Source organism: Hyaena hyaena, unplaced genomic scaffold, assembly GCF_003009895.1.
Source record: "Hyaena hyaena isolate Hyena2069 unplaced genomic scaffold, ASM300989v1 scaffold_123, whole genome shotgun sequence".
Classification (NCBI taxonomy): domain Eukaryota; kingdom Metazoa; phylum Chordata; class Mammalia; order Carnivora; family Hyaenidae; genus Hyaena; species Hyaena hyaena.
In genome coordinates this window covers 1686218-1712129 of record NW_024080756.1, presented here as the reverse complement: position 1 = coordinate 1712129, position 25912 = coordinate 1686218, and the positions used below count along the sequence as shown (strand labels likewise).

Sequence of the window (25912 nt, the reverse complement as noted above, 5' to 3'; positions counted from 1 at the left end):
GGAGGGTCAGAGAGAGAGGGAGTCACAGACTGAAACAGGCTCCAGGCTCTGAGCTGGCAGTCAGCACAGAGCCCGACGCGGGGCTCGAACCCACGAACCGCGAGATCATGACCTGAGCGAAAGTCGGACGCTTAACCGACTAAGCCACCCGGGCGCCCCAAGAAGTTGCTTTTTGACCCTGGTCTTGTAGTGCCATGAAGCCCATGGGGCCACCAGTTTGTGTAAGTGTAGCCTTTGGGGGACATTGGTCAGAGAAGCAGTGACCTGCTTACCATGTCTGGGATTGGAGGATGCTGTGACCGCACTTAACAGGACAACCGAGAATCCTTTGTGGTCCTCGGTGGTCAGAGGCAAATTAGGACTGCATTTTGTTTTCCTTCCTTTTGGCTAGAGGAAAACCATCTGGAGCAAGTTCCCTTGCTCCAGCCCTCCCTGCCCTTCATTCCTTTTCTTCGCAGACCAGCTGATAGTTTGCACTCCTAGTATTTGAAGACCCTAGGATTTTTCTTTGTGAAATAAGGGGGGAGAGTGAATCAGCGTGTGGTGACTGCATGTGCAGGTGATGCATGGTGACCCACCCCACCTCTAAGCCTCATAGCTTTCTAGAGAGCTGTAGAACCTCCCAATGCCAGCGTGTCAGCAGCCCCAATGCCAGGAGCTGGGTATAATCTAGATGGGAGACAGGGCTCTATGATGCCCTGCAGGGTGAGACAAGGAGTGTGGTGTTCTCCGGATGCATTTGGGTATATTTCTTCAGCGTGGTAGATAAAAATGAATGCTTTTGTTATGTGCTGTCTTTGGGGACCCTGAAAACAGGTTGGTTGGGAAATAGAGTTCCTATTGGCAATCTTTTCTTTGCAGAAGGAATCAAAGAAAAGAATTATTTGCCTGGCAACAGCAGTAATTCATGTCTGTTCAGGGCTCTTCAGATTATGATGGGTTCTCATGGTCATTTTCTCATCCGATCCTCATGGCAGCCTGGTGGTATGATCAGGACACTGATGCCCCAGAGTCACACTGTCACTCTACTTACTTCCTACTGTGATTCAAAGCTGGCTCTCCTGCTCCCTGCTTGCTGGTGCCTGATCACCTGCGCCCCTCACTGGCCCCTCAACCACAGAAACATGCTCCTATCTATTGAGGAAGCAAAGCTCTCATTTACCAAACACTGAGGAATAAAATCAGTCTCAGGGTAATCTGCATTTGCTCTTGTCTTTCATCTCTAAAATGCATCTATCTCTCGTTGACTTGCACAAGAGGTGGGAATGTTGATTCCTGGGTTGTTTTCATATTTGTTTTCTGTTGACCGTGCATCTTACATACATGGGTCCAGAGTGTGCAACTTTCTTAGACAGTGAGTTCTTTGAAGGCAAACAACTTGCTACCCTCATTTCATAGCACTAACAGTGTGTCTTAGACACTTAATGTTTTGTGGAGAGCATTATAATGAAAATATTATTGTTCCGCATTGCTGTTCTTCAGTGTGAACAGCTTTGTGCCTGGAAATTTGCGTGAAAATATTTGTGATAGAAAGGTTACTGCCTCAGGAAACCTTGGGGAATTCACAAATCTCCAAGACTGGTGAATGGATTCCCACCATGAGGCATCGACTTGGAGAGTTGTGATTTGTGCTATTTGAATCTAATTGTTTTACTGTTAAAGCTTTAAGAATTTTTCTTAACTAACTTTTTGAAAAGAATCTAGGTCTACAGTTGGTTTACATTACAGAAAATCATTTTGAAAAGAGAGTTTGCTTTGTAGATAAAGACTGAACTAGAAACAACCAGAACACCAAACCACGAGTGCTTTCTCAAAACTAAACGTAAAGTACGAATAGAGAACAAAACAGGAAGCAGTGGTTTGCGAAAAAAGAAAGAAATACGTGTAGCTGCCCTAACCAGTGCCTTTCCTTACACAGTTGGGTGTGGGTTCTGCGACTGACAGAAAGCCGCTGTCTCCAGCTCCTCGCTGAGACAAGTGTCTTCCAGCAAGCGCTGTCCTATTGTTACCAGCAACTACTCTTTAACAAGCCCTTAAAAATATTTGGGTTGGTCTAGGGCTGCCTGGGTGTCTCAGGCATTCGGTTAAGCATTCTTAACTATTGATTTTGTCTGGGCTTAACTCTTGATTTTGCTCAGGTCGTAATCTCACAGTTTGTGAGATCGAGCCCCACGTCAGTTTCTGCACTCTCTGCACAGAGCCCGCTTGGGATTCTCTCTCTCCCTCTCTCTCTGCCCCTTCCCACCCTCTCAAAATAAATACATAAACATTTTAAAAGTTGGGGTTGGTCTATATGTTGTAGGCATATAAATAAATGTACTCTTCTCTCCCTCCAGTCATCGCGGGCTCAGCAAGTTGGTTGGGTTGTCTTAGCCACTTAGGCTTTCATGTATCAGTGCCATCTCTTTATGTCCTATAGGACGTGGTGATGTGGCTTGGAGGGTCAGGTTTCTCTCCTGTCCCCCTAACCAGCCCCATTGGCAGCTCCTTACATACTATCCAGGGCTGACCCTGGGAGGCAACTGTAGGGATGTGCAAGGAGCCCTGGGGTGGAATCTGAGTTCTGCCCTCTAATAGGCAAGCTCATGCAACTTCCTTGGGTTTCAGAGTGTCATCTGTAAATCAAGGGCAGTAATGCTTATGTCACAGAGTTGTTGGAAAAACTAATAGAGATGAAATAGATGAAGCCCCATCTTGGCAGCATGTGGTGCACTGTCTTGCTGGAGTGGCTTCATTAGAAAGCGGCTATCAGGCCCGGGCTGAGCCTGGTGGAGGCAAGTGCTTTGGGCTGGATCCTGCTGCCTCAGTGCTGGGGAGTGAGAGGAGTCAGGGAAGAGGGGTTGTGTTGCTGATCATTCATTCATTCATTCATTCATTCATTCACTAAACACTTGTTACATCCCTAAGATGTGACAGACACTGAAATAGGCAGAATACATTGATCAAGGCATAGCATTTCCTTCAAGCAGTTCAAGTATATTGGGAGAGATGGACAAGGATACAAATAAGTGAAATGTCATGCTGGAGTTACTATGGTAAAAATTGTTCAGTCACAGCCACAGAGGAGGATACAGAGTAGAAACTTTCTGTCCAGGCAGAGTGGTAGGGGAGGACCCTTTGGGAAGCCATCTCCTTGAGGCACACTAGTCTTTGAAGGCGATTCCTTTTCATCTGGCCAAGGGGGACATCTTCACATTCCAGGCAGAAGCTTACACTTTTTGAAGAGAGGCTAGAGATAGAGTTCTCTTGAAAAGCAGAGAAAAGGGGCGCCTGGGTGGCTTAGTCAGTTAAGCATCCGACTTTCGCTTAGGTCATGATCTCACGATTCCTGGGTTCGAGCCCCGCGTCGGGCTCTGTGCTGACTGCCAGCTCAGAGCCTGGAGCCTGTTTCAGTCTGTGACTCCCTCTCTCTCTCTGACCCTCCGCTGCTCACGCTGTCTCTCTCTCTCTCCTAGAAATAAATAAAAAATTAAAAAAAAAAAAAAAGAAAGAAAAGCAGAGAAAAGATCAGCAAACACCCCTTCCCTGATTCTGACTCCAACCTTAGAGAAAACCGTGAGTGGAGGCCCCAAAGTAGAGGTAGCTGAGGAGAACCTTTGTGACGAACTCACCTTGGCTTCTCTTTCTACCTTTCATTCAGATTGGATGCAGGCCACTTTCATGATTTTGTTCAAGCCCCTGAAAGCCTCCCTGAATGAGCCAGTAATTGGGGATAAACTGCAGGGGCTGCACACAGGGGAGCCCTTCAGCTTGGATGTCCTCTAAGGTCAGTAGTGAAGGGGGAGGGTGCACAAGATCCCTCAGGGAGTGCCCGCTGCAAAGACCTGGTGAGAGGGGTGGAGAGGAGCTGGCAGGCCCCAAGCTCTGGCTTTCCCTTCATCATCCTGTGACCCCCAAGGACCTCAGCACCATAGGACCTCCTCTCTGAATGTTCTGGAATCTTCATCCTCATCCTGAGGATATGCGTTGCTTCAGAACTGTTCTCCTGTCCGATCATGTACATATATGTCTTCTCCCCTAGTAAGTGGTGGGCTTCTCAAAGCAGGAGGGGAATGTGGGGGACTGGCTCTATCATGTCACCTTGGAGACCTTGTACATCTACACATAGGCCATGCAGGCAAGGTGTGACCACAGCTGATCTAAGTCCCTGCAGAATCCTTGTGAATCCAGGCAGAATCCCTCTTGGAGCATGAGAGTATGGGAAGAGCCACTTCCTGGTCCTTATCTGCCCAGAAGGCTGTTGTAGGACAGTTTCTCATTGCCTCCTGGGTGCTGATGAGCTATGGGGCTTTTGCTTGGCTCTCCTTCAGAGTATAGCTAAAGACTCTGAGACCTCTCCTTGGCAGCAGGTGCCATACCTCTCATAATGCAGTCATCTGGCCCCTTTTGTTTCTGTATCATCCTGAGGGACAAGGGACATGGGGGAGTTGGTACTCCTCTTGTTCTTCTGTTTATGTAAGTAAGAAACTGAATTGGACAAGGGCTTCTTGTCTCTTTACTGATTGAATCTGTCAGTTGTACTCAGTGGGGAGTTTAGAGATCTAAACCTGTGCAGACAAGGGGGCAGAGGCCCAGAGAGGTTGAGTGACCTGTCCCCTTCCCTCAGCTGATTAGGAGCTGAGCCAGGACTGGAGGCCAGCCTTCTAAGTCCATAGTAATTTCCACTAGCACCTAGTTCTATGCCTTATGTACTATGAGCACCCACTGAAGTGGCTGTTGGTCTGATCAGTCATGTCTTTGTGGTTATTTGATGTTCTGGTGTCCAGTGAAAATAAATGCTCACAACCATGGCAAGTGATGAGTGTGGCACCCACGTGTCACATGTTGCTTGTGCTTTACAGCCCTTCCAGTGTTCAGAGCACCTGGCCCATCTTACTGCCCACATACTGGTGCGGCTGACCCTGTCTGGTCAGTGCCTGCAGATGGCAGAGCCGTTCTCTCTCTCTTCTCTAGAGGAAGAGGTCATAGATTTTCATTTATTTGTTTGTTTTTGTATTTTAGAATATACACAAAATACAGCAGGTGGAAAACAGTGTGCAGAGAAAAGTCCCTTTCCCTCTCCAGTCGCTAGACCCCACACACTGAACCTCCGAGAGACAACTGCTACCACCTTTAAATGTTTCCAGGGATATTGTATACATGTAGAAGCATTTGTGCATGCATATGTGTGCATATATTTATGTGTCTTCCTCACCCACCATGTGATAGCATGCTATACATGCTACTGTGTAAATTTAAACGTTTATCTTGAAGGTCATTTGCTCTCATTTTACATAGCCATGATTCTGCTGACCATAGCAATGGCAGGGAACATTCTATCTCCCCTCTCTCCTACCAGTTTCATCTCACAGCCCATGGGTTTGTATGTAGGCATGACCCCATGTGTGGCCACAGGTAGACAGACTCCATCCTTTGGGATAGAAGAAAAGATAGGGAATTCTCAAAGGAGGCTTTCTTACAAAGTTCCCATTCTGTCTGGTCATTAATTGCCATGACTGTAGGGCAGGCAGATACCATCCTTTTCCATGTATGTTTCTTGGAGTCTAACTAGGAAATCTCTTTAGTATTTAAGACACTGACTATTTAATGCAGGGAAATGGTTGCACTGGGATGAAAGAGCCAGAACAGGAGACTGGACAATTAGCTTCCCTCCCCTACCCCAGGCTAGAGGAGGAGAGGAAGGAGGTGGTGTTGCAGAAAGCAGACCAGGTAACCTAGCCAGAGCTAAAGCCACAGGGGAGAAGTTTCTGGCAGAGACTTAGTGAAACCAGAATTCCCTAGCTTCACTCATGCCAACCGCCACCCTTCAAACTCAGACCAGCACCTCCCATTGGGCAAATCCAGCCAGCAGCCTGCTGAGGAAGACGGACAAGGGCCAGCCCATGGATTCTCCAGAGTGCGGTCATCTTTAGGGATGTCTCCTGAAGTGGCAAGGCCTGTCTGTGTGTGGGACTTGATTAAAGAAAAGATATGGGCATCCAAAACAAGGAGGTGGCAACTAGTCCCTCCCAGGCCTGGCACCTGCTTCCCCTTTCTCTCTGGGGCTCACCTTCTGGGAAGCCGCTCTAGGCTCGCGGGCCCCGATTGTGGTGCTGGTGTTAAAAGCAGCTTCTCTCCTCTTCTTGTGCCGGCTGAGGGGGCTGGCGGGTCCCAGAAAAGAGGTAGATTTAGGCTACAGCTGAGCAGCTATCCTGCCAATGAATTATTCATTGCTGGTCTGCCTGCCTCTCAGGTTTCAAATGCTCTAAAGTTTTTCCAAATCTTACAGGTTGGAATGGTGTTCTCCCCACTTCACTGTGCATATTCTCCGCTCTGGCTTTATGTACCTTTCCTCCCTCTCCTTAAATATATCACCCAGGCTCTCTATCACCCAGGCTGCTGCACCCTTACTGGGTGCAGTGAAGGTTCTGGTGTGTGGGAGGGAGGGCCTTTTATAAATTCAGCCAAGGGTGGAGTGGATTTCACAGACTTTTAGAGTCTGCCCTCACAGCAGATGACTGCTTGCCCTCCTTGTCCCCTGCACCTTACCCAACAGCAGATTTGGGACCTCTACCTGTGGAGGCGATATCGCCGTCCTGAAGTCTCCCTCCGTGTACCAGGCACCTCTAGAAGCCTCTTTTCAGGGGGTCGAAGGAACAAGTCTGCGCATGACAGCTACTCTTAGGACATTTACCAGATGCATCACCTTTGAACATTCCGTTGAACCTGCTTTCTACCTGGTTGTTATGTGAGACAACTGGACTAACTGGTCCTTTTTGTACCTGGATCAGTTCCTATTTTTCCAAGACAAGTTGTCTTATTTACAGTTTCTTTGTACCCTGTCTATTTAGACAGGTAGAGACAAGGGCATATCAGTACATAATTAATGGAATAAAACACCTATCAACAAACTCTCCCATATTTAGAAAAAAATCAACAAAAATTAATTATATTTTATTCTCTCCACTCTTCTATTGATTGCAACTAGAGTTTGGTAAACTTTATCTTTGGTTTCTTTTTTTTTTTTTTTTTTTTTTAAATAGTTTATTGTCAAATTAGTTTCCACATAATACTCAGTGCTCATCCCCAAAGTGCCCTCCTCCATGCCCATCCTCCCCTCCCCCCCCCCACATCCATCAGTCCTCAGTTTTTGTCAGCATTCGAGAGTCTCTCGTGGTTTGCCTCTCTCCCTTTCCCCCACCATTTCCCCCCTTCTTCTCCCCCTTGTTCCTCCGTCAAGTTCCTCCTAATCCTCCTATACGTGCAAACATATGATATTTGTCCTTCTCTGCCTGACTTATTTTATCTTTGGTTTCTAAGTATCACAAGGCACTCTTAGCTTTTCACAATTATTTCAATTCATTACATTACCATTGCTGTTATAGTTGCTGTTATTGATTCATACATTATTATAACTTGCTTCTTTGTCCTCTGAGCACCACCCATGATATTCTTAAAATCATCCTGTGCTGGTGGTAACAAGAAGATGTTTCAAGCTAATCCTAACCTTTCTCTGTCCCCATGACATGGCACCAGCTGTCTTTAAGGAGTCTTGGCTTTATGTAAAGTGGAGAATAGTATCAGAAAGTAAAATGTGAATGCTGGGGGTGAGTACACATGAATGTTGGCTCTGGCTTTTGTTGACCCAATTTTTGTGTCAGAATTGGGGAAAATGTGTATAAAGAAGTTCCTTTTCTCCATTTAACAGATTATATTACTGTCCCTCTTACGGTATGAAGGTTTCATTGACCATCAAAGTGTTCTATTATGTTGCTATATTTCTATTCATAATTTACAGAGAAGAAAACGTACTTCTGACCTTATCTGTGGACTGTTAGCCTACGTGAGATGGCAGGCTCTGTGGTGAGCGATATCGCCGCCAGTGCCAGGTGCACTCTGTGGGTGCGGTATCGCACCAGCTGCTGTGAAGAGTAGAGTGACATATGAAACATGGCCCCTAGCCTTGAGGAATGCACAGAAATCATTTATGTGCTTGAAACAATGAGAAAACGACATAAGCCATCATTCCATTGGTGCCTGCTGCAGCTGGCAGTGCAGACAATGGCGGATGAAGGCGCCGAGAGAAGGGAGAGTTGGTGAGTGGAGGAGGAAAGTCTCCGAAGCAGGAGAGTAAGGACCTTGGAGAATGGTTGAATTTTAGAGAGATGCCAAGGCACATCCTCATCACTGGAAACCACCGCACGTACAGGACCTAGGCAGCCCGTGAAGGTGTGGAGGTGAAGGTGTGGAGGTGAGAGTGTGTATGTTCGGGGCTGTTGGTCAAAGAATGACCCTAGAGATACCAGCTTACTGGTGAATTCAGTACGGTGCCTGAGAATGAGAGAAAACAGGATTGCAGGTGTACTTTTGAAATGATGGAGAGAGAGTTACACCAAGAATAGGAACCCATGCCATACAGTTAACAGAAAGAAATAATTTAGAATCCACTAGGAGTTTAGACATCTTTCTAACCGCCTCCTCTCAAAGCTTTTAGAAGTGACAGAAAGCTGTCAGGAAGTGACTGGACCCTGCTTCCAGTCTGGCTGGCCCAGCCTGGTCCATGTGCCGCCTAACAACCCTGCACACACCTGCTCTACCGCATTTAGCGTATGCTGCCTGGGAAAACCCTAGCTCTGATGTTGCCTTTTTGTATTTCTCCTGCCACCATTCCTTCCAACTCTGTTAAAAGAACTGATTTATTTCCTCCTGGTGTTCCTATAGCATTTCACATGAAACCTCCGTCATACTGTCCATCTCATATGTTATTATTGCCTCTTTATTTACCTGCTGTCCCTAGTGAGTATCTTAGGAGATGTGCTTTATTTACTGTCATCTGTAACCCAAGTGCGCAACACAGTATTTTACACTCACTACATATTTATCAGATATTTACTGGATGAATTAAGAAATAAATGAGTGAATGAATGATGCCTCAGGATTAAGTTAGGTGACTCAGTGGTCCCATGCTATCGGTGTCTGCTTTGGATTTGGCAACTCTTTGTTCTTTACCCTGATGAAACACCAAATGCCAGGACCTTGTTTATATGTATTAGGTTTGCAAGGCTAACAGGTCAAATATCATCCCCAAATTCATAGACCAGATATTAATTTCTCTTGGTTCAGTTGTAATAATTCCACGCAAGCCTTGTTTTGATGAGAATAGAGAGATTTAGGAAAGCAGCAGTAAATCACTTCATTTAACATGTCAAGCCACGGTTTGACAACTGCTTATAGGGTATAACTGCAAGATTTATAGACCTGATGATTAGGCTGCTCTAGGGACAGAATCTTTTATGTTTATTAAAGCTCTTTGCTCCATGATGGCTTCCAAATCTGACCTGAACTAAGGCAGCCTGCAAGTTGCTGAAGTCTGTAATTGAAAGCAGAGAAATTCAGAGGTATCATATAACACCTGCAAGATTTTGAAAGTTCTCAAGTGATGTATATATTTGGTTGTATCGGGCTATGTGTCTGTGGAAAGGATGTCTTTGGCTGCATTTGAGGTCTTTTAAGGTCTTTGTAGATGAGGGAAGTTGTTGAGGGAAGGCAGTAACTTAACTGCCACCGGGTGCCTCAGTGGCAGGGTTTGGAGGGAGGAGGTATCAAGGACAGTCCAGGGAATGCACTGTTTCTCTTGACAGCTCACTTTCTCGCCCTGTCCACCATCTGTTTAGACATTCTTATTAGCTCTGAAATAAGAGCTAATTTTTGGTGATAAGGTCCTTTTTTTTGGTCACAGTTTGTTTAGGATGTTAGAGCAGTGGCTGGTGAAGTTCTGTAGCTCAAGAGCCAAAATCATTAGAAAACAAGAAAACGAAAGGCCGTCTAAAGATGCACAAATTTCCAAACAACAACGACAAAAACAACAGCAACTTTCCAGACAATAAGAATTATTCACTCATTGTTTATTTTTCTATTGACAGTGTTTTTTCTGCTTGTGGTTTAAAAAATTCAAACAATGCAGGATGGTACAAAGACAGCGAAATAAAATCTTTCAACATCTCTCTGCCCAGAGACAACTATTATCAGCCTTTTGATGATAATCTTTCCAAAACCTCTTTCTATGTTTAACACATGCAGACTTATCTCTCTATATAAAAAAGATATAAATAGAATCATAGCACATATGCTATTTTGTAGTCTTCAATGCAATTTTCTATGTATACAAATACATTTAAATTGATAATATATGAGTGTGAAATATTTTATTCACAAAATGTCCGTTTTATAAATGTGAAATAATTTACTTCACTAAAGTGGTTTCTATAGACATTTTGATTGCTTTCAGTGTTTCACTATTATAAACAATGTGCAAAGAATATCCTTGGCCATATATCTTTGTGTTCTTCTCAGGTGATCTTCTTAGGACAAATCCTTAGGAGTAATACAACTGGTTTAGGAAATGTGCATGTGAAAGTTTTTAAGAGATTTTCAAACTGTCCTACAGAAAGGTTAGCCAGTTTCCACCCTTACCAACAGTAAATGGGACTCCTTGTTCCTCTACTCCTCACTAGCATCAATTATTAATTGGTTTTTTCATATTTATCAGTCTGATCAACAATAAGCGATATCTCAATATACTTTTGAGGGAGGTTGCCAGTAAAGTTTAGAATCTTTTCTTTTGGTAATTGACCATTTCTTTTTCCCTCTCTCTCTTCCTCCCTTCCTTCCTCCCTCCCTCCCTTCCTTCCTTCCTTCTTTCCTTCCTTCCTTCCTTCCTTCCCTCCTTCCCTCCTTCCTTCCTTTCTGAATTATCTGTGTCCTTTGCCCATTTTTCTATTGCAGTGTTTATTTTTATTTTAATAAATTAAAGGAGGTTTTTTTTTGTAATTAACCTTTTTTTTGGTCCCATATGTAGCAAATAGTTTTTCAGATTTTCATTTGTTTTTACCCTTCTTCATGATTTTACTTTTACTGTATAAAACATTTGAGTTTTATGTAGTCATGTCTATTACTCTTTCCATTTCCAAACTGCTTCCTGAATTTCTCGACATACTTAGAAAGTCTGACTCCATTTCAAGCGTATTAAAATGTTGACCTTAATTGTGTCTTCAGTACTTCTTGTTTCTTTTTTTAAGGTCTATTTTAGTTTTAGCTATCTCTCAAATTAATTTTGCTCAAATATAGCTAAATTTTTCTTTATTTCTTTAAATGTTTTAAAATATTTATTTTTGAGAGAGAGAGAGAGAGAGAGAATGAGCAGGAAAAGGACGAGAGAGGGGGAGACACAGAACCTGAAGCAGGCTCCAGGCTCTGAGCTGTCAGCACAGAGCCCAACGTGGGGCTTGGACTCACTACCATGTGTTCATCACCTGAGCCAAAGTCGGACACTTAACCAACTGAGCCACCCAGGCACCCCAAATTTTCTTTATTTCTAAGTTTTCCAGAACTCATTTATTGAGATTTCCTTCACTGATATAACAAATGATCCTAAATTTCAAACAAATAGAAACTTAATGTATGTTTAATTTCTGGCCTAGCTTTACCATCAGTCTGATTGCTTATCCCTGTACCTTACTGCTGCCGTTGTTATACTTTATAAAACACTTTAAAAACCAGGAGGGCAAGTCTCCGCTACTGGCCTTTGTTTTGTCCTTCTTTTCTTTTCTTTTTTTTAATGTTTTATTTATTTCTGAGAGAGTGAGAGAGACAGCATGAGCAGGGGAGGGTCAAAGAGAGAGGGAGACACAGAATCTGAAACATTGTCCTTCTTAAAATCTGTTTGGATTTTTAATGTTATTGCACTTAACTTATAGAATGATTTAGATGAAAATTATATGTTAGAAATAACCATCTGTCTAATAACAGAATAATCATTTTTTTATCCATGAGGATCTTATTTTAGGGCATAAGTAGGATTTTTAAAAAATATTATTTTCTTCATGTAAGACCTTCTACTTATTGAATTTCATGAAGAACTGTGAAGGGTCTGAGATTTTTATCCTCTGCAAGCAAACAGGTCAGCCTACCACAATGTCGTGGATATGGTAGAAGAAAGATGGATCCCAGGCCAGAGGCACAGCAGGTGGTTTGTCTTCATGTTCCCACCTGCTTCCTTTGTCCAAGTTCCATGGCGGATGATGTACATGCAGTGGGTTTGTGTCACAGCTCAGGAACTCTAAGCTCAGGAAATCAAATGAGAGGTCCGAATAACCTTCTGTGACCTAACTGGTGAAAAATGAGAGGAGTAAACCAAGGGAGAAGAAAGAGCATTCCAGGCAAAAGGAATTACATATGCAAAGGCCCTGTGGTGGGAGGAATTTGGGCAACTATAAACACTTCAGGAAAAAAAAGTCACTATGGTGATTCCACTGTTTTTCTGGCTCATGGTATCACAGAAAGCTAGCCTGTTTATTTTTCCCATTATAAATGAGCTATTTGCTCTGCCTAAATGCTGATGGATTTTTTCTCTTTGCTTTTGAGTGTATTATTTTCATTAGAATTTGTTGCTGTTCTTTATTCTTAAGGAAATTTTCTTAAGAAACATAGAGCCTCCTCATTATGGAAGACAGCCTGTTAATATATCATTCAGTATTTTCCTTTTCTATTAGTGTTTTTCTAATGTTTATTCATTTATTTTGAGAGAGGCAGAGAATGTGAGCAGTGGAGGGGCAAAGAGAGAGAGAGAATCCCAAGTAGGCTCTGTGTTGTCAGTATAGGGCCCAATGTGGGGCTCAATCTCACCAAACCTGAGATCATGACCTGAGCCAAAATCAGGAGTTGGAGGTTCAACTAACTGAGCCACCCAGGGCTCCCCTTTTCTGTTAGTTTTGATCTTTTCATTAAACATCTGATAAATTGTCATTGTCTATCTTCCACAGTTAGGTCCTCCCTAAAAAAAAAAAAAAAAAAAAATCCCATCTGCCTTGTATCTACTGCATTCCAAGACCTTTCCTTATTTCCAATATTAAGTATTCAGCATTTGTTATTATAACTTTTTTTTTTGATTCATGTCTTAGTTTTGGAAAAGGAAATATTTGGGGACCCTGAACTATTGTTACCGTCATTTCCAGAGTGTCTGGGTCTGTTTTTAAAATACCACTTTGTAAGTGTTTTCCTCTAACTCTTTAAAATTATTCCAAGGAGACTTTCAGAAAATCCCCCATAATTAAAATAAACTCTTCCGTTTTTAAAAGTCTTGTTACTTAAAATTGCATTTACTTGTATATTTATATTGTATTGATTTGTGAGAAGGAAAATAGTATCTTCTTGATCAGTGGATAAACCATCTCCAAGTGTTTCTCCAATTACTGCAGTGTCTCATATGCCACCAATAATAGTTCACTGTAAGGGACCTATGTGGCCAGTCAGTTAAGTGTCCAAGTTTGTGTCAGGTCATAATCTCAGTCTGCGAGTTCGAGCCCTGCGTCAGGCTCTGTGCTGATAGCTCGGAGCCTGAAGCCTGCGTCAGACTCTGCGTCTCCCTCTCTCTCTCTCTACCCCTCCTCTGCCCACGTTCTGTCTGTCTGTCTTAAAAAGAAATAAAAACATTAAAAAATAAAAAAATAGTAATAGTTCATTGTTGCTCCACTAGCATGAAATTCATTACTCAGATTCAGTTTTCAGGAAAGGTCCTTCATACCCTAAGATAGATGCACTTCTGTAGAAGTAAGGAGGTGGCAAGTTGCATAAGTCCTGTTTTTTCCTCACAGTAGAGAAGGAGAATTAGAATAATAGAAAAGCTTAGTTTAAAAGATGGCTTTTCTCTAGAAATGCTTTTTTCTAACATACTGAGAAATTTGGGGATAGTTCAGCATAATTTTGAGTGATACAAATTCTTAGGATAATGTGCTAATTAGTTACCCTTCCTTTACTTTTCAAAACCTATTCAGCAAGAAGACTTTTGTGAGGGAGTGTCTAAGTTAGCAGAAAATCACAATTCACCAGGGAAGGAATGCAGCCAATTGAACCTTCAAAAACAGGAGGAAACAGATTCCATGCCTTCTTTGGACCTGGGTTTTCTCTTATTGACTTTTGATTTTAATGTTAGATACATCGCTGACCTCATCACTAGAGGCAAGGTAGAAAGGTAGAATACCTTGTCCTAGACTAGAAAAAGAAATCCTGTTTCCAAAATCTGTAAAGTTAAACTAAAAGTTAAGAATCAGAAATTTAATCATGATAGCTCAAAATGGGACTCAAATCAAGTTCTACACAGCAAAGATCTTATTGAATAAATTTTGGTGGGTTTTCAATGTTTTGGGAAGCCTCTTTTTTGAAAATGAGTGTTTGGGGATACTTGTTGGCACTGGGGAATGCTGACACTAAGTCTAGAAATGGAATGATTCCCTTTGTTCACATGTTGATGGGTTTGTCTTCATTGATTATAATTCATTGACTGTAAGATGCCCTTTTTAAAAAATATTCATTTATTCTTGAGAGAGAGTGAGAGAGAGAGAGAGAGAGACAGAGCATGAACAAGGGAGGGGCAGAGAGAGAGGGAGACACAGAATCCGAAGCAGGCCTCAGGCTCTGAGCTGTCAGCCCAGGGTCCGACACGGGGCTCAAACTCACAAATGGCGAGAGCATGATTTGAGCCAAAGCCGGCCACCCAACTGACCAAGCCACCCAGGTGCCCCAAGATGCCCTTGATAATATCACACCTCATTTTTTCATGTACCACCGGAAAGAAAAATTGCTCCTTATGGAATTCTGATGTGCTTACAGTGCTTTTAGGGTGCATTGAGGTTTCAGAGATGTTAATGTGTAAAAAAGTATGCATTTCGGAATCAATGAGACAAGATACTTTTCTTACACAAAAACAAGGAAAATTGACATCCTCAACAGCTTGTCTATCTACCTGAAATACCTAACATTAAACAAATTTTTGCTTTAAAATTCTATGTGCTAAGTATGATATTTCTAAGAGCAATCAATATTGTTGAGGGAATAGCATTAATATTCAGAGAATTAACAAAGTGAACAGACATTTGTAAAACATGCCCCAAATTTCCCATCATCTTTTAGGATAGCAAATATCCACTATTTGATATATTCCTTCCTGAGCAAAGCAATCTTGTTCCTACAATGCTGCCCAGACCAGGGAGTAGGGACTGCTTCCTTCATCTTTCCTAATTTTTCCTGCAGCCTTTTGAACAAAAGCTTCTTATTTCCACTGTTGGCTACCATAATCCTCAGAAGTGAGTTTTGTTACCTAACATCATCCCTGAGTTAGACTCTAAAGTTCTGTTTGACTTATTACATTTCTGAACATCCAAGGGAATCTGACCTGTGAGCTAATGATACCACTGAGCTCTCTGGGTTGGAGTTGATCAACTACTTCTTGCTACAAGATTTAGGCAACTCTACTTGAAGGAACTTGTCATTAGTATTGTTTTTAAGTTTTGTTTATTTTGAGAGGGGGGAGGGGCAACAACAGGGAAAGAGAGAATTTCAAGCAGGCTCCGAGTTGTCAGTGCAGAGGCTGATGTTAGGCTCGAGCTCATGAACCATGAGATCATAACCTGAGCTGAAGTCAGACAGCATCCCTGTCATTAATATTTTTAATGCTACGAATATATAGCATGTGGGGTGTCTGGGAGAAAGGATGTGTCCATAGTGAACAATTATCAACAGCAATGACAAGAATGACTATCTTTGTCATTGATGTTATTTTACCATATTTCCTTTTATCTTTTCACCACCTAAAGTTTTGCATAGTGGAGATCATTTTTACGTGCAATTTATGAGATGCTTTTTTACTCAACCTCATGTTATTGAAATAATATTATTAAAGGCCTTTGACCAGGTGATTGTTTTATTCTGGATATGTTAACTATTCTTCTATTGCTTGTTATTTGGGCTCCAACCATTTTATTTTTGCAATTCTAAATCATGCTAAAATGCACATCTCTGTAGGTAAATCTCTATCCACATTTTAACCAAGGGACATAACTTTAATACAATTGATTTGTATTGTTACATTTCTTTCATGGGAAAAATAAAGGTCATAACAATTTATAACCCAACCAAAGGGACAGAAGTGTACGGGAGGGAATAGTTGTATTTATCTAATACTATTGTTGTATCACTTCAAGGTTGAACACATTGATAAAGTCATCTTGTTGCTGGTGACACTATCAGTTACATTTGGAGCTGGGAATCTATTGTTCTCTCCACCTAGACAGTATCTTCCCTACTTCATTATAGCCCTGTGGAAATTTGCTCTCCTTGAAATGATTCCAGAAGCCCACCGGCACTATAAAAACTCCTAGTGGTGCCTGGCTCTCTCGTATTTGGTCTGCCCCTCCAATAAAGGATAGGTATGGCCAAAAACACCAAATGGGATACATGTTTGCCTTGCAAACCAACCAAACCCTTCTGTTTTTGTTTTGCTTTGTGTCTGGACTAATTCTTAGCACCTCTTCTGCCTGTGAGTGATTTGTCACTTCCTTCTGTAAGACTGGCACCAGCAGACATGCAGTCTCAGAGGATCCCGGGGAGAAAGCGAGGCCGACCCCCACTGCACTCGACACCTATGAAGATGGCAGTGCATAACCTTTATTCTGCTTCAGCTGGTTCTTTGCCAGCAGTGAAGATCCCAAAGAAAAGAGGGCGGAAGCCTGGGTACAAGGTACGGCTCCATCATCTCCTTTCTCCACAGTGACGTTGGGCTGGGGCACGGCTGCTTGGGCAGAGCCCCACTGCAGAATGTGAGGAAAGGCGGGCAGGTAATGACAGGATGAGAAGTAAGTTTCTCTCAATGAAGCATGTGACAGACAAGGCCTCATTGTTCCAACAGGGCACACATTGCATGCTGTCCCTGTCGTGTGCATTTGTACAAGTGGAGAAAGCAAATTGCACCAGATGGGGAAAGTTGTAAGGCGAGCAGATTTTAGGGTCATGGCTAAACACACATTTTAAGCCTTGCATCTAAATTAGTGTTTCCGACACTGAATTTTCCCCTCACTGTGCCTACTAGGGCGGCGCTCAAAGCCACTTTCCAGAACTCCTTCGTCATTTATTTTAGTAAAAGCAGATGATGTTCCTGAAACATTTACATTAATAATGCGTGCAGCCTAGTGTCAAAGGACATAGAGGAGTTTTCCCAAACAAAGCCTAAACAAGGGGGACTCATCATGAAAATTCAGAGTGTTAATTCATAGTTTCCTGCTTATAAAAAAGTGCTGACGTCAAGTTTGGCTCCAAGGAAGCATATCAGGCAGAATTAAAATCCCGTGACCCTTTGAAGAATTAACAATTTGGAGTGGCAGGGGGTGGAAAAGAAATTCTCTGATGTAATTGCAATCACATAAAGCAATCTGAACCGGAGGAGGGAGAGCTTCTCCTCCAAGATGTTTTTGAAGAGGCTAGTAGAGAAGAAAGACTATTGAGTTCGTTCTCCACGAGCCTTTCGGGCATTAGAAAATGAGCTTCAGAAGTTTTCCTTCATTTATTTTCTTGAAATAAAGAGCTTATGTTTCCATCTTGAGATCTGAATACTCAAACAAAATGCAAATTGGCAATTAACTCCCATATATTTAGGAAAATGTATGGAAATTATTTCAGGTCAGCGGAAAGACAAAGCTTCCGGAAGAATCGGTAACGAATTCAACCTTTATCCCTTTGGTTCTCTGCAGTTCTTCCAACTGCTGGAAGATAAAAATGGGAGGTAGGGGGAAGGAGACTCAAAGTTGTTTGGGGGTCATGGGTTTTAATAAAAGGAGCTTTTACTCAGCCATCTCATGAAGTAGTCTTCTGTCACCAGTTTACTCAGCCATCTCATGAAGTAAAGTCTTCTGTCACCTCTCTTTTCTAAAAAGAGAGCCTCCTCTTTCTCATGGACACCTCAGCTTCAGAGCTGTGTCTGTGTCCGGCACAGGGCAGGCCCTCCCAGCTCGGCTACCTGCACCATTGCTGCGGTCTGGGAATTGCATCTGGAAGGCTGGAGCAGGGCAGCCCTTCTGTTGATAGAGCCAGGGAGCAAGTCCAGGATCTGAAGAAACACACTGAAAACTTCTCTCTCCTATTTGGCCTTTCTCCTACTCCCCTGGGAGCTGTGACCCAAGAATGAAAATTACCAACAGACACAGCATTTCTAGGGCCAGGAAAAATGGAAATTCGGTCCATGGAATGAGCCCGACTTGGCAATTTTCCTGTCTCCTAAAAGGGGTAGTTTTCAGGGCTCCTAACACTCAGAGACACCTCCGGGCAGGAAGAAAGCTTTTGGAATAGTTAGCTGACAATGTGGGCCTTGCACAGGGCAGGCAGGTCCCATGTCCATGCTTCACAGAGCTACTTGGCCAGGGGCAACATGCCACAGCTCTTCCTTGGGTCTACCTTCCGTGTGGACTGTGGGAACCGTGTGGGAATTATTTCAGGCCAACATCCCAAACAGTTCCCCAAGTGTTAGAGAACGGTGCCAAATCAGGTGCCTGTCTGTAGGAGTGCTAACTCCCTCGTGATGACACGAGAAACCTAAGAACAGTGTGCGGATCTTCATAAAGCTAAAATAATTCCACCCAAAGGATCATCCTTTGTTCTGAAATATCTGCTTCTTACTCTTTTGGTGTTAGAGTTTGTTTTCTTTTATTTAATTGTATGTCGTAAGGATTTGGTCATTTAAAAAATGTCCTTACTTCGCAAAATCAATTTGGCAACCTATTAAGTCTCTCCAGTTTTATTTTGACAACTTCTTAGACCCAGAAGTCCCATTTTACTACTAATCAAAAGGTTTTAATTGTGGAGAAGCCAGTGAGGAAACTACAGTTTTGTTCCATTTACCAAATGGCCACTAATTTGGCAATTTTAACTATCCGAGATACAGTTGGGGAGCCAGAAGTTGTTAAAAAAGAAACCCTGAGCAAGCGAAATAAGATATTACTTGGTCCACCCTTAAATGTCATGTATTTTATTGTTAAGAAAATGCTTCCAAGTCCTCCTTCAGAGTCTATTTACCTTTATTGTGTATGCATTTCTTACACGCTTGATTATAGCGATTTAATAGTCTTAGATTTAAAGGGGAAGACATTTTGGGGAAGAAGACTGCACACATAGCTGGGTACTGAAAGTATAATAATTATTGTTATAATTAAGTGATGTTTTATTAATGATGCAGAACAGTAAAAATACAAAAACATTATCAATAGTATAAAATAGTAAAGAACAAATTTGTTATTTCAATAACGTCATTATGGTACATTCATCCGAACAATACTGTCGTAATGAAATAATCTGTGTTTGAGTCTTTGGAAGGCTCCTGAGTCTTGAGGATGCCTGTTGTGCTGACTGCATCACAGATATATACTTGTTGACATTTGTCACTTCTTGCCTGGCAATCTCCCAAACTGCACTGTCGATCACCTCTGTGCTCTGGCACAGGTGGAAACTCTCTCTGGTCCAAGAATGTGCACAAGATCTCCCGTTAAGACCCAAGCACAGCTAACATGGGCTGTCATATTTAACCCCTTCTCTGGGTCTTGAGAATAATATCAGTGAATTAAAAGCAGAAAAGGAAGAATTCAGTGGGTAGTCAGATGTCAGTGCTCCAGAGTTCATAGGTCATGCCTCCTCCCAGGGCCCATCTGCCCATGTCTCTTGGCCCAGGCCTGCAGCCACATTGCTGGGGCATGCTCACTGCCAGAAGAGCATCATTTTATGGCCTTACAGCCTTCTTCACACCCCAGTCAAAGGAAGCAAAAACCTCTTAACATCATATTTTCTCTGAAGAGCCATACGCCGACTGCCTGAAAACAGCCTTCTTCACTATCAAACAGAATTTACATCTCAGTTTGAAGCATCTGCTATTAGTTTAGTTCAGAGACAACCAAGGTCAAAGATAGATTTTCCTTATATTTTGTGACTAAAAAGACCATTAAGGTCTCTTTTAAAGAGATAAAGAGAGTCTGCATCAAGGAGAAACTCAGCCTCTATTCTGTACAGGCAGCTGATTGTACCGTCAGCAAACAGTGAGACTTCCAGCATTTGTGTCTTTATGATTGAGAATATGATTTAAGCAGGAAGAAAAAAGTGTTGGGTTGTAAAAGTAGCTGCTTGTCCCCTATGCATCATCATCATTACCATCATAATTAATACTTATAGCAAGAATAGTCATATACAACATTTATTGAGCACTTCTGTGCTTCTGAGGCTCTGGACCAAAGCATTTTGTGAATATTTTCATATTTGAACCCTGATAAGTGAGGGGAGTTAGAAAAACTGCAGGAATTGGGTATGAGTGAACCAAGTCCCACAGCCTGAGGCTGCTTACTGTCGGGCCAGAAGTCTTCTAGACCTTGGCAATCTCTTTGTGTTATTGTTCAGAATAGTAATTACGCTTTCCCATTTACTCTTTCCAAAAGAATAAATTATGTCCTGTCTGCTCTGTTTAATGAGCTTAGAAAAGTGTAACATGTTTAGAAAGAAGATCATCTCTAAAATATTAAAAACAAATGGTTAACATGTTCTGAAATATTGGTAATTGTGTCATTGAGAATACAAATCTGGCTGCTGTAACCAAGGCCAAACAACAGTGGCTTAAAGAAAATGGAAGCTAACTTCTTTCTTATGTTAAAGTCTGGGAAGCCCATCTGAGGATGATATGATGCCTCCGTGGTGTTGGGGACCCAGTCTCTTGCTCTGTTGTCACTCTGCTCCTCTTAATACAAAGTCCCTACCTCATGCTATAAAATGGTCCCTCCAGTTCCCTTTACCCTGCTAGTCTAGCCAGCCAAATGGGGGACAGTGGTAGTAGAGGCATGTCTTTCCCCTTTAAGGACTCAATATTCAAGGCTGCACACACTCCTTACACTTACATGTCACTGGTCAGAACCTAGTTTTTTTAAAGTTTATTTATTTTTAGAGAGAGAGAGCACACATGCACAAGTGGGGGAGAGGCAGAGATAGAGGGGGAGAGAGAGAATCCCAGATGGGCTCTACACATGGGGCTCAAACTCAAGACCCTGGGATCAGGACCTGAGCTGAAATCAAGAGTCAGATGCTCAACCGACTGAGCCAGCCAGGTGCCCCACAACATTAGGTTTTATTCTCTTTTTTATTGTCATCCTTTTCTTCCTACTTCCCTACCCCCAAAAGAGTATGTGTTCTTGGCATTGTGTAACAAGGAGGTCAAATTCACAAAAATCTCAAGTAAGAGAATGTTCAAACTTAAGTGGAAAGTGTTTTGTTTGTTTCAACACTTGTTTAAAGTCTCTTTCTGAAATGTGTTTTCATTGAAACTGTCAAAACGGCTTCGATGATTCTTTGACTGTCCGGAACTTGTGTTGTCTTAGAGCCTATGTCGGAACACCAAATGTAGCATAGTAGTGTGCAAGGCAAGAAGAGATATGAATAATCCTTCCTGTCCCTATCTTCACAGTCCCCCTTCCTGATGGTGGGCTCAGTGCTGCACTTGTGCCCCGTGGAGGAAAATGATTACACAAGCACAAACAAGCAGCCCCTAGGGTAGGGACCATCTCTCCTGTGGTTTTCTGTTACCCTCCAGCCCCAACCCCGGGGCTGGAGCGAGGGCCAAGGTTGATGGCGCTGTGGTGGGCGTGAGGCCCGGGCGTGCTGGTTAATGATTCCCCACCAGCGCTCTGAGTGTAACTCGGGCATGAATGCTAGTCCATGTTTCCAATTATGTTAAGAAGAGAAATGTAAACAGGGAAGTTGCATGTTGGAATTCTGCTCTTTTGTTAGAATGGGATAAACTTCTTCACAAATTTATCGTGGATGGATGATAGTTTGTCAAAACAAAAAGTTCTGTTTGTTGTGCTATTCACAGTGTCCCAGCTACAAAGAAGGCACACTTTTAAGTTTAATTTGTGTTTTAAAATGTTCTCTATCACTTTCTTAAGTCTGTAAGTCAACAAAAGAGTAAAGCCAGCCATAATTCATAGCATTCGCCAGTTTCCAAGGTGTAGATATTGCCAACATGGCCAGTTTCAAGATGTCCAGATGACATCCTCAGACATGATATTAGTAAGTGTGTGCAGTACTGCACTCCTGCATCTGTACATCTGTGTGGGCACAATAATAAAATAATTAGACAGTGATGAGTTTTGAGTATCTATTACCTTGTTTTTAATGTATTTTAAATTAATACTCTGGAAGCATAGATACTTTAATGTTTAATAACCACCGTGTTTAACAAACAACTTGCAATATTCCTGAAAATGTTAGTAATCCTTTGTGTACAAGCCAGCTCCAGCTTCCCACTGCTCTGAGCGCTGCTACACACATGATGCCGGTAACTGGATGTGCCATGTTTCCTCTCTCACTTGCAAGGCCACCCCCACACCTGCTGATGCATAGAACTTGGCCTCCTCACCAGTTTCTGTAAGGAACCCAACAACACTAAACGTTCCTTGAAATGTACGGTCTCTATGAAAGATTGTTGGGGTCAGAGGACGTAGCAGGCAGTGTCCCATTAAATAATTCTCACAAATAGATGCATTCTTCTGGATATCCTCTTATCTGGTGTCTTTTGTTTCGTTTTGTTTTGGTTTGGTTTCCCTTTTCTTTCTTCTCTCTCCTGGTGCCTATGGAGTACCAGATTCATCATCTCCTCTCTCAGCTTCCCTCTATCAGGAGGAAATTAAGCCATTCTGCCCTGCCCTCAGCAAAGCAGCAGCCACCCACCCCACTCACCTCTGCTCTTCACCAGTTTCAGTGGCTCCCTGGTACCAGTGAAGAATCCAAACCCAGCATAGAGATGGTGGGAGAAAGCTCCAGCGCCCTTACCCTATCCCCACCATGATTGTACCTCTGAAAGGCCCGAGAGAGCAGCGCATTTCCCTCCCACCTTCAAGAATCCCCTTCTTTCTTCATTGTGATGTAGGCAGTTTATTGTATTCGGGTACTTTTATTTTCTTAGAGAAGCTCAAAGATAGCTTAGCTAGGATCTCAGATTTAACTAAAGGGGCATGTTGCCGAAGCAGGCCTCCAGGCCAAAGGATACTGGCCCCTCCATTGCTTAGGTGTTCCATCTTTCCTCCCAGTGCAGGGAGAAGAATGTACGGGTAACCAGAAACAGGCTGACTCCTAGGAATGGAATTAGGTCATTGGCTACAAACTTCTTGTTGTTGGAGCTGAGTTGCGTTTCCAATAGGCAACTTTTTAGACTAAAGTCTGAGGTTAAACACAGTGAGGCATTTTAGTTCTCCCTAATTCTGCTCCCACAACATCACATCAGAACCCTTTCTCCTCTTATGTGGAGAAAGAGAGTGAGTCCGAAGGAGAAATGTGCACCCAAGAAAAGCTACGGCAGGGACATGAACAAAGTTATCCTCAGATAGGGCAGGAGAGGGGAAGGAAGGGAGGCGGAACATGATATTTAAAAAATCTGGTATATTAGTTTCCTAGGGCCGCTGTCACAAAGTACAACAAACTGTGTGGCTTAAACAATAGATATTTAGTGTCTCACAGTTCTGGAGGTTAGAAACCCAAGATCAAGACCTACACCTTGGCTCGTAGAAGGTGTTCTTTCTGTGTCTTCACATTGTCTTCCCTCTGCACTTGACTGTCTCTGTCCAAATTTTCCCTTTTACAAGGATACAATCATTTTGGATTAGGGCCTGCCCTAATGACTGCATTTTAACTGATCATCAGCACACACCTCATTTCCAAATACGGTCACATTCACAGGTCCCGAGAGTTAGGGTTTCAATATCATTTTGGGGGACACATTTCAACCCCTAACATCCAGTCTAATAATCTTTGTCTTTTAACTAGGCATTTAGTCCATTTATGTTTAAAGAAATTACTGATAAATTTGGGTTTAAATGTATATCTTATTTTGAGTGTTCTATTTATCTCATTCATTCTATGCTCCTTTTACCCATCTTTCCTGCCTTCTTTTGGATTTTTCCTAAGTATTTAAATTTTTTTCTACTCACGGAAAGTTAACACTCTGTTTTCTATTGAATTACTATCCAGCTTGTGGCAGTATCTTTTCAGAGATTCTGCACACTCCCCTCATTAAGGCAGCTTTCCTTATTGTCAGGTGAGGGTGGGGGTAAGGTGGGACAAGTTTACATCTGGCTTATTTTTACCCTGAGGTTGTAGCCCTTTGGCTGAGCCCTGAGCTCCGTAGCAATTCCTGAGGCCTAGATTTCACTTATATCTTGGCCTGATAATTCTTTATACATTGTCAGCTCCCCTGTACTTCCATTAATCTTACATTTTATCCATTACTTGTGGTTGTTTTCAGTTGATCCGAATAACGTAGTTTTCTTTATTTCTGGAAATAGAATTACAAAGAAATTTAGGATACCACATTGCTTCTAATCAACATTCAAAATATGGCACTGACACCGGTTTTTGTCTCAAATTCTGTAATGTATTCAGAAGTAATCTAATGCAGGGTATATACGCGTTATGGATTAGAAGAGAGTTTAGAAACCAACAATCTATTCCATCTAATGGCTTTGGAAGATGAAGCCAGGAAGCACTGGATGAGTTGCTCAGAGACCCATGTGAGCTGGCGGCAGACTCAGGATTCGAATCCCAGACCTGACTCCGAGCCCTGTGCTCAGGCCGCTCTCCTGCAGGGCATCAGCAATATGTAGTTGATGACTGAAATCATGCCTGTTCTGTGTCCACTTCATGGGTGAGGAAATGTGGGCACTCTCCTTCTCATCATGCCCTTTTTCTCCATACCATCAGCAATAGTGACAATGAACGGTTATGAAGTTCTACTTTGCATTAGCCCTATGCTAAAGGTTTATTTACATTTAAACCTTATCATATCCCTGTGAGGAGGTATGGATATCCTCACACAGATGAGGAAAGACAGGCTCCAAAACCCTAAGTGACAAGATTTAAGACAGGGTTGGTGAGTGGCTGAGCTGGACTTTGAGCGCATATTCCAATGTAGGTGCCCACAGTCACCCTAAACTTATTTTTAACTTTCATTTTGGGAGCGCCTGGGTGGCTCAATCGGTTAAGCGTCTGACTTTGGCTCAGGTCATGATCTTGTGGTTCATGGGTTCGAGCCCCGCGTCGGGCTCTGTGCTGGCAGCTAGCTCAGAGCCTGGAGCCTGCTTCAGATTCCGTGTCTCTCTCTCTCTCTCTCTCTGACCCTCCCCTGCTCTCTCTCTCTCTCAGAAATAAATAAAACATTAAAAAATGAAAATAATAAAATTTATTTTAAAAAATAAATTTTATTTTGTTGGTTCATCTCTGCTGATGTGCAGGCATTCTCTACACATCTTCATAGTCCCCTAACCACATTCTCTGTTCTCGGATTACCAACCTCTTGCTGTCAATCTATGAAATGTTGCTTACTTGGTATTTTTGTTTCCGCCACGCTTCCATAGTTCTAGAAAAATCCTTCAAATTTTACATCAACTGACCCTTCCTCCATTAGTGTCCCCTGGCCACACATCTCAGTTTGCAAACAAATCCTCCCCTCCCACAACTCTTTCCAGTGATTCTCTAGCAAATGTCTTAGAGAAGGTCTTCCCTGAAAGACAGCTGGAGCAAGAAACTCTCCAGGCCCTTATTTTGGATCTGTAAACGGAAAAGAAAGATGAACTGCTCCCAGATTCCCCAGCCCCCTTTGGTGGAGATGCCAGCTGGCAGGGGCCAACTCCTTACTCCTCTGCTTCACCCACCACAATACTTTACCCCGGCAAGGCACAGCCCCTCCAGCAGCCACTGGCAATCACGCCTTGGATGAGGAGTCACCACACCCATTTGATTGGGGTTTTGAATTTCAGGTAAAGGTGCCAACTTAGCCAGCCTCTGTACAGGACTGCTGTCTTTGAAGGTCAAGGATTAGCTCCAATATGTCAGAGCACGGCATCCTGGGCACCTAATCTTCCTCCAGTCTTATGCTTCCAAGAAAGAGGCTTCTCCTCCCTTCTTCCTCTCCATTTTACCCAGTTTATCCTGCCAGAATCTGTTTTTAATATTTTACAAATAAACTATATTTTTGGAACAGCTTTGGATTTACAGGAGAGTTGCAAAGATAAAACAGAGAATTCTCATA

The 25912-nt window shown here is 42.6% G+C and overlaps 1 protein-coding gene across 3 annotated transcripts in view; it reads left to right on the top strand.

The window, feature by feature from the left end:
* Positions 1-25912, top strand: part of SCML4 (Scm polycomb group protein like 4) — a 107768-nt gene that overhangs the window by 36717 nt on the left and 45139 nt on the right. The window contains exon 2 of one of the 3 annotated variants that reach the window (XM_039237420.1): positions 16381-16552. The exons of 1 other annotated variant lie outside the window; for it this stretch is intronic. In XM_039237420.1, the coding sequence (XP_039093351.1) occupies positions 16397-16552 (156 nt within the window). In that variant the 5' untranslated portion in view covers positions 16381-16396. Of the gene's footprint in view, positions 1-16337; positions 16553-25912 lie in introns of all 3 variants that reach the window. One more of the 3 variants, XM_039237419.1, reaches the window with a different exon arrangement.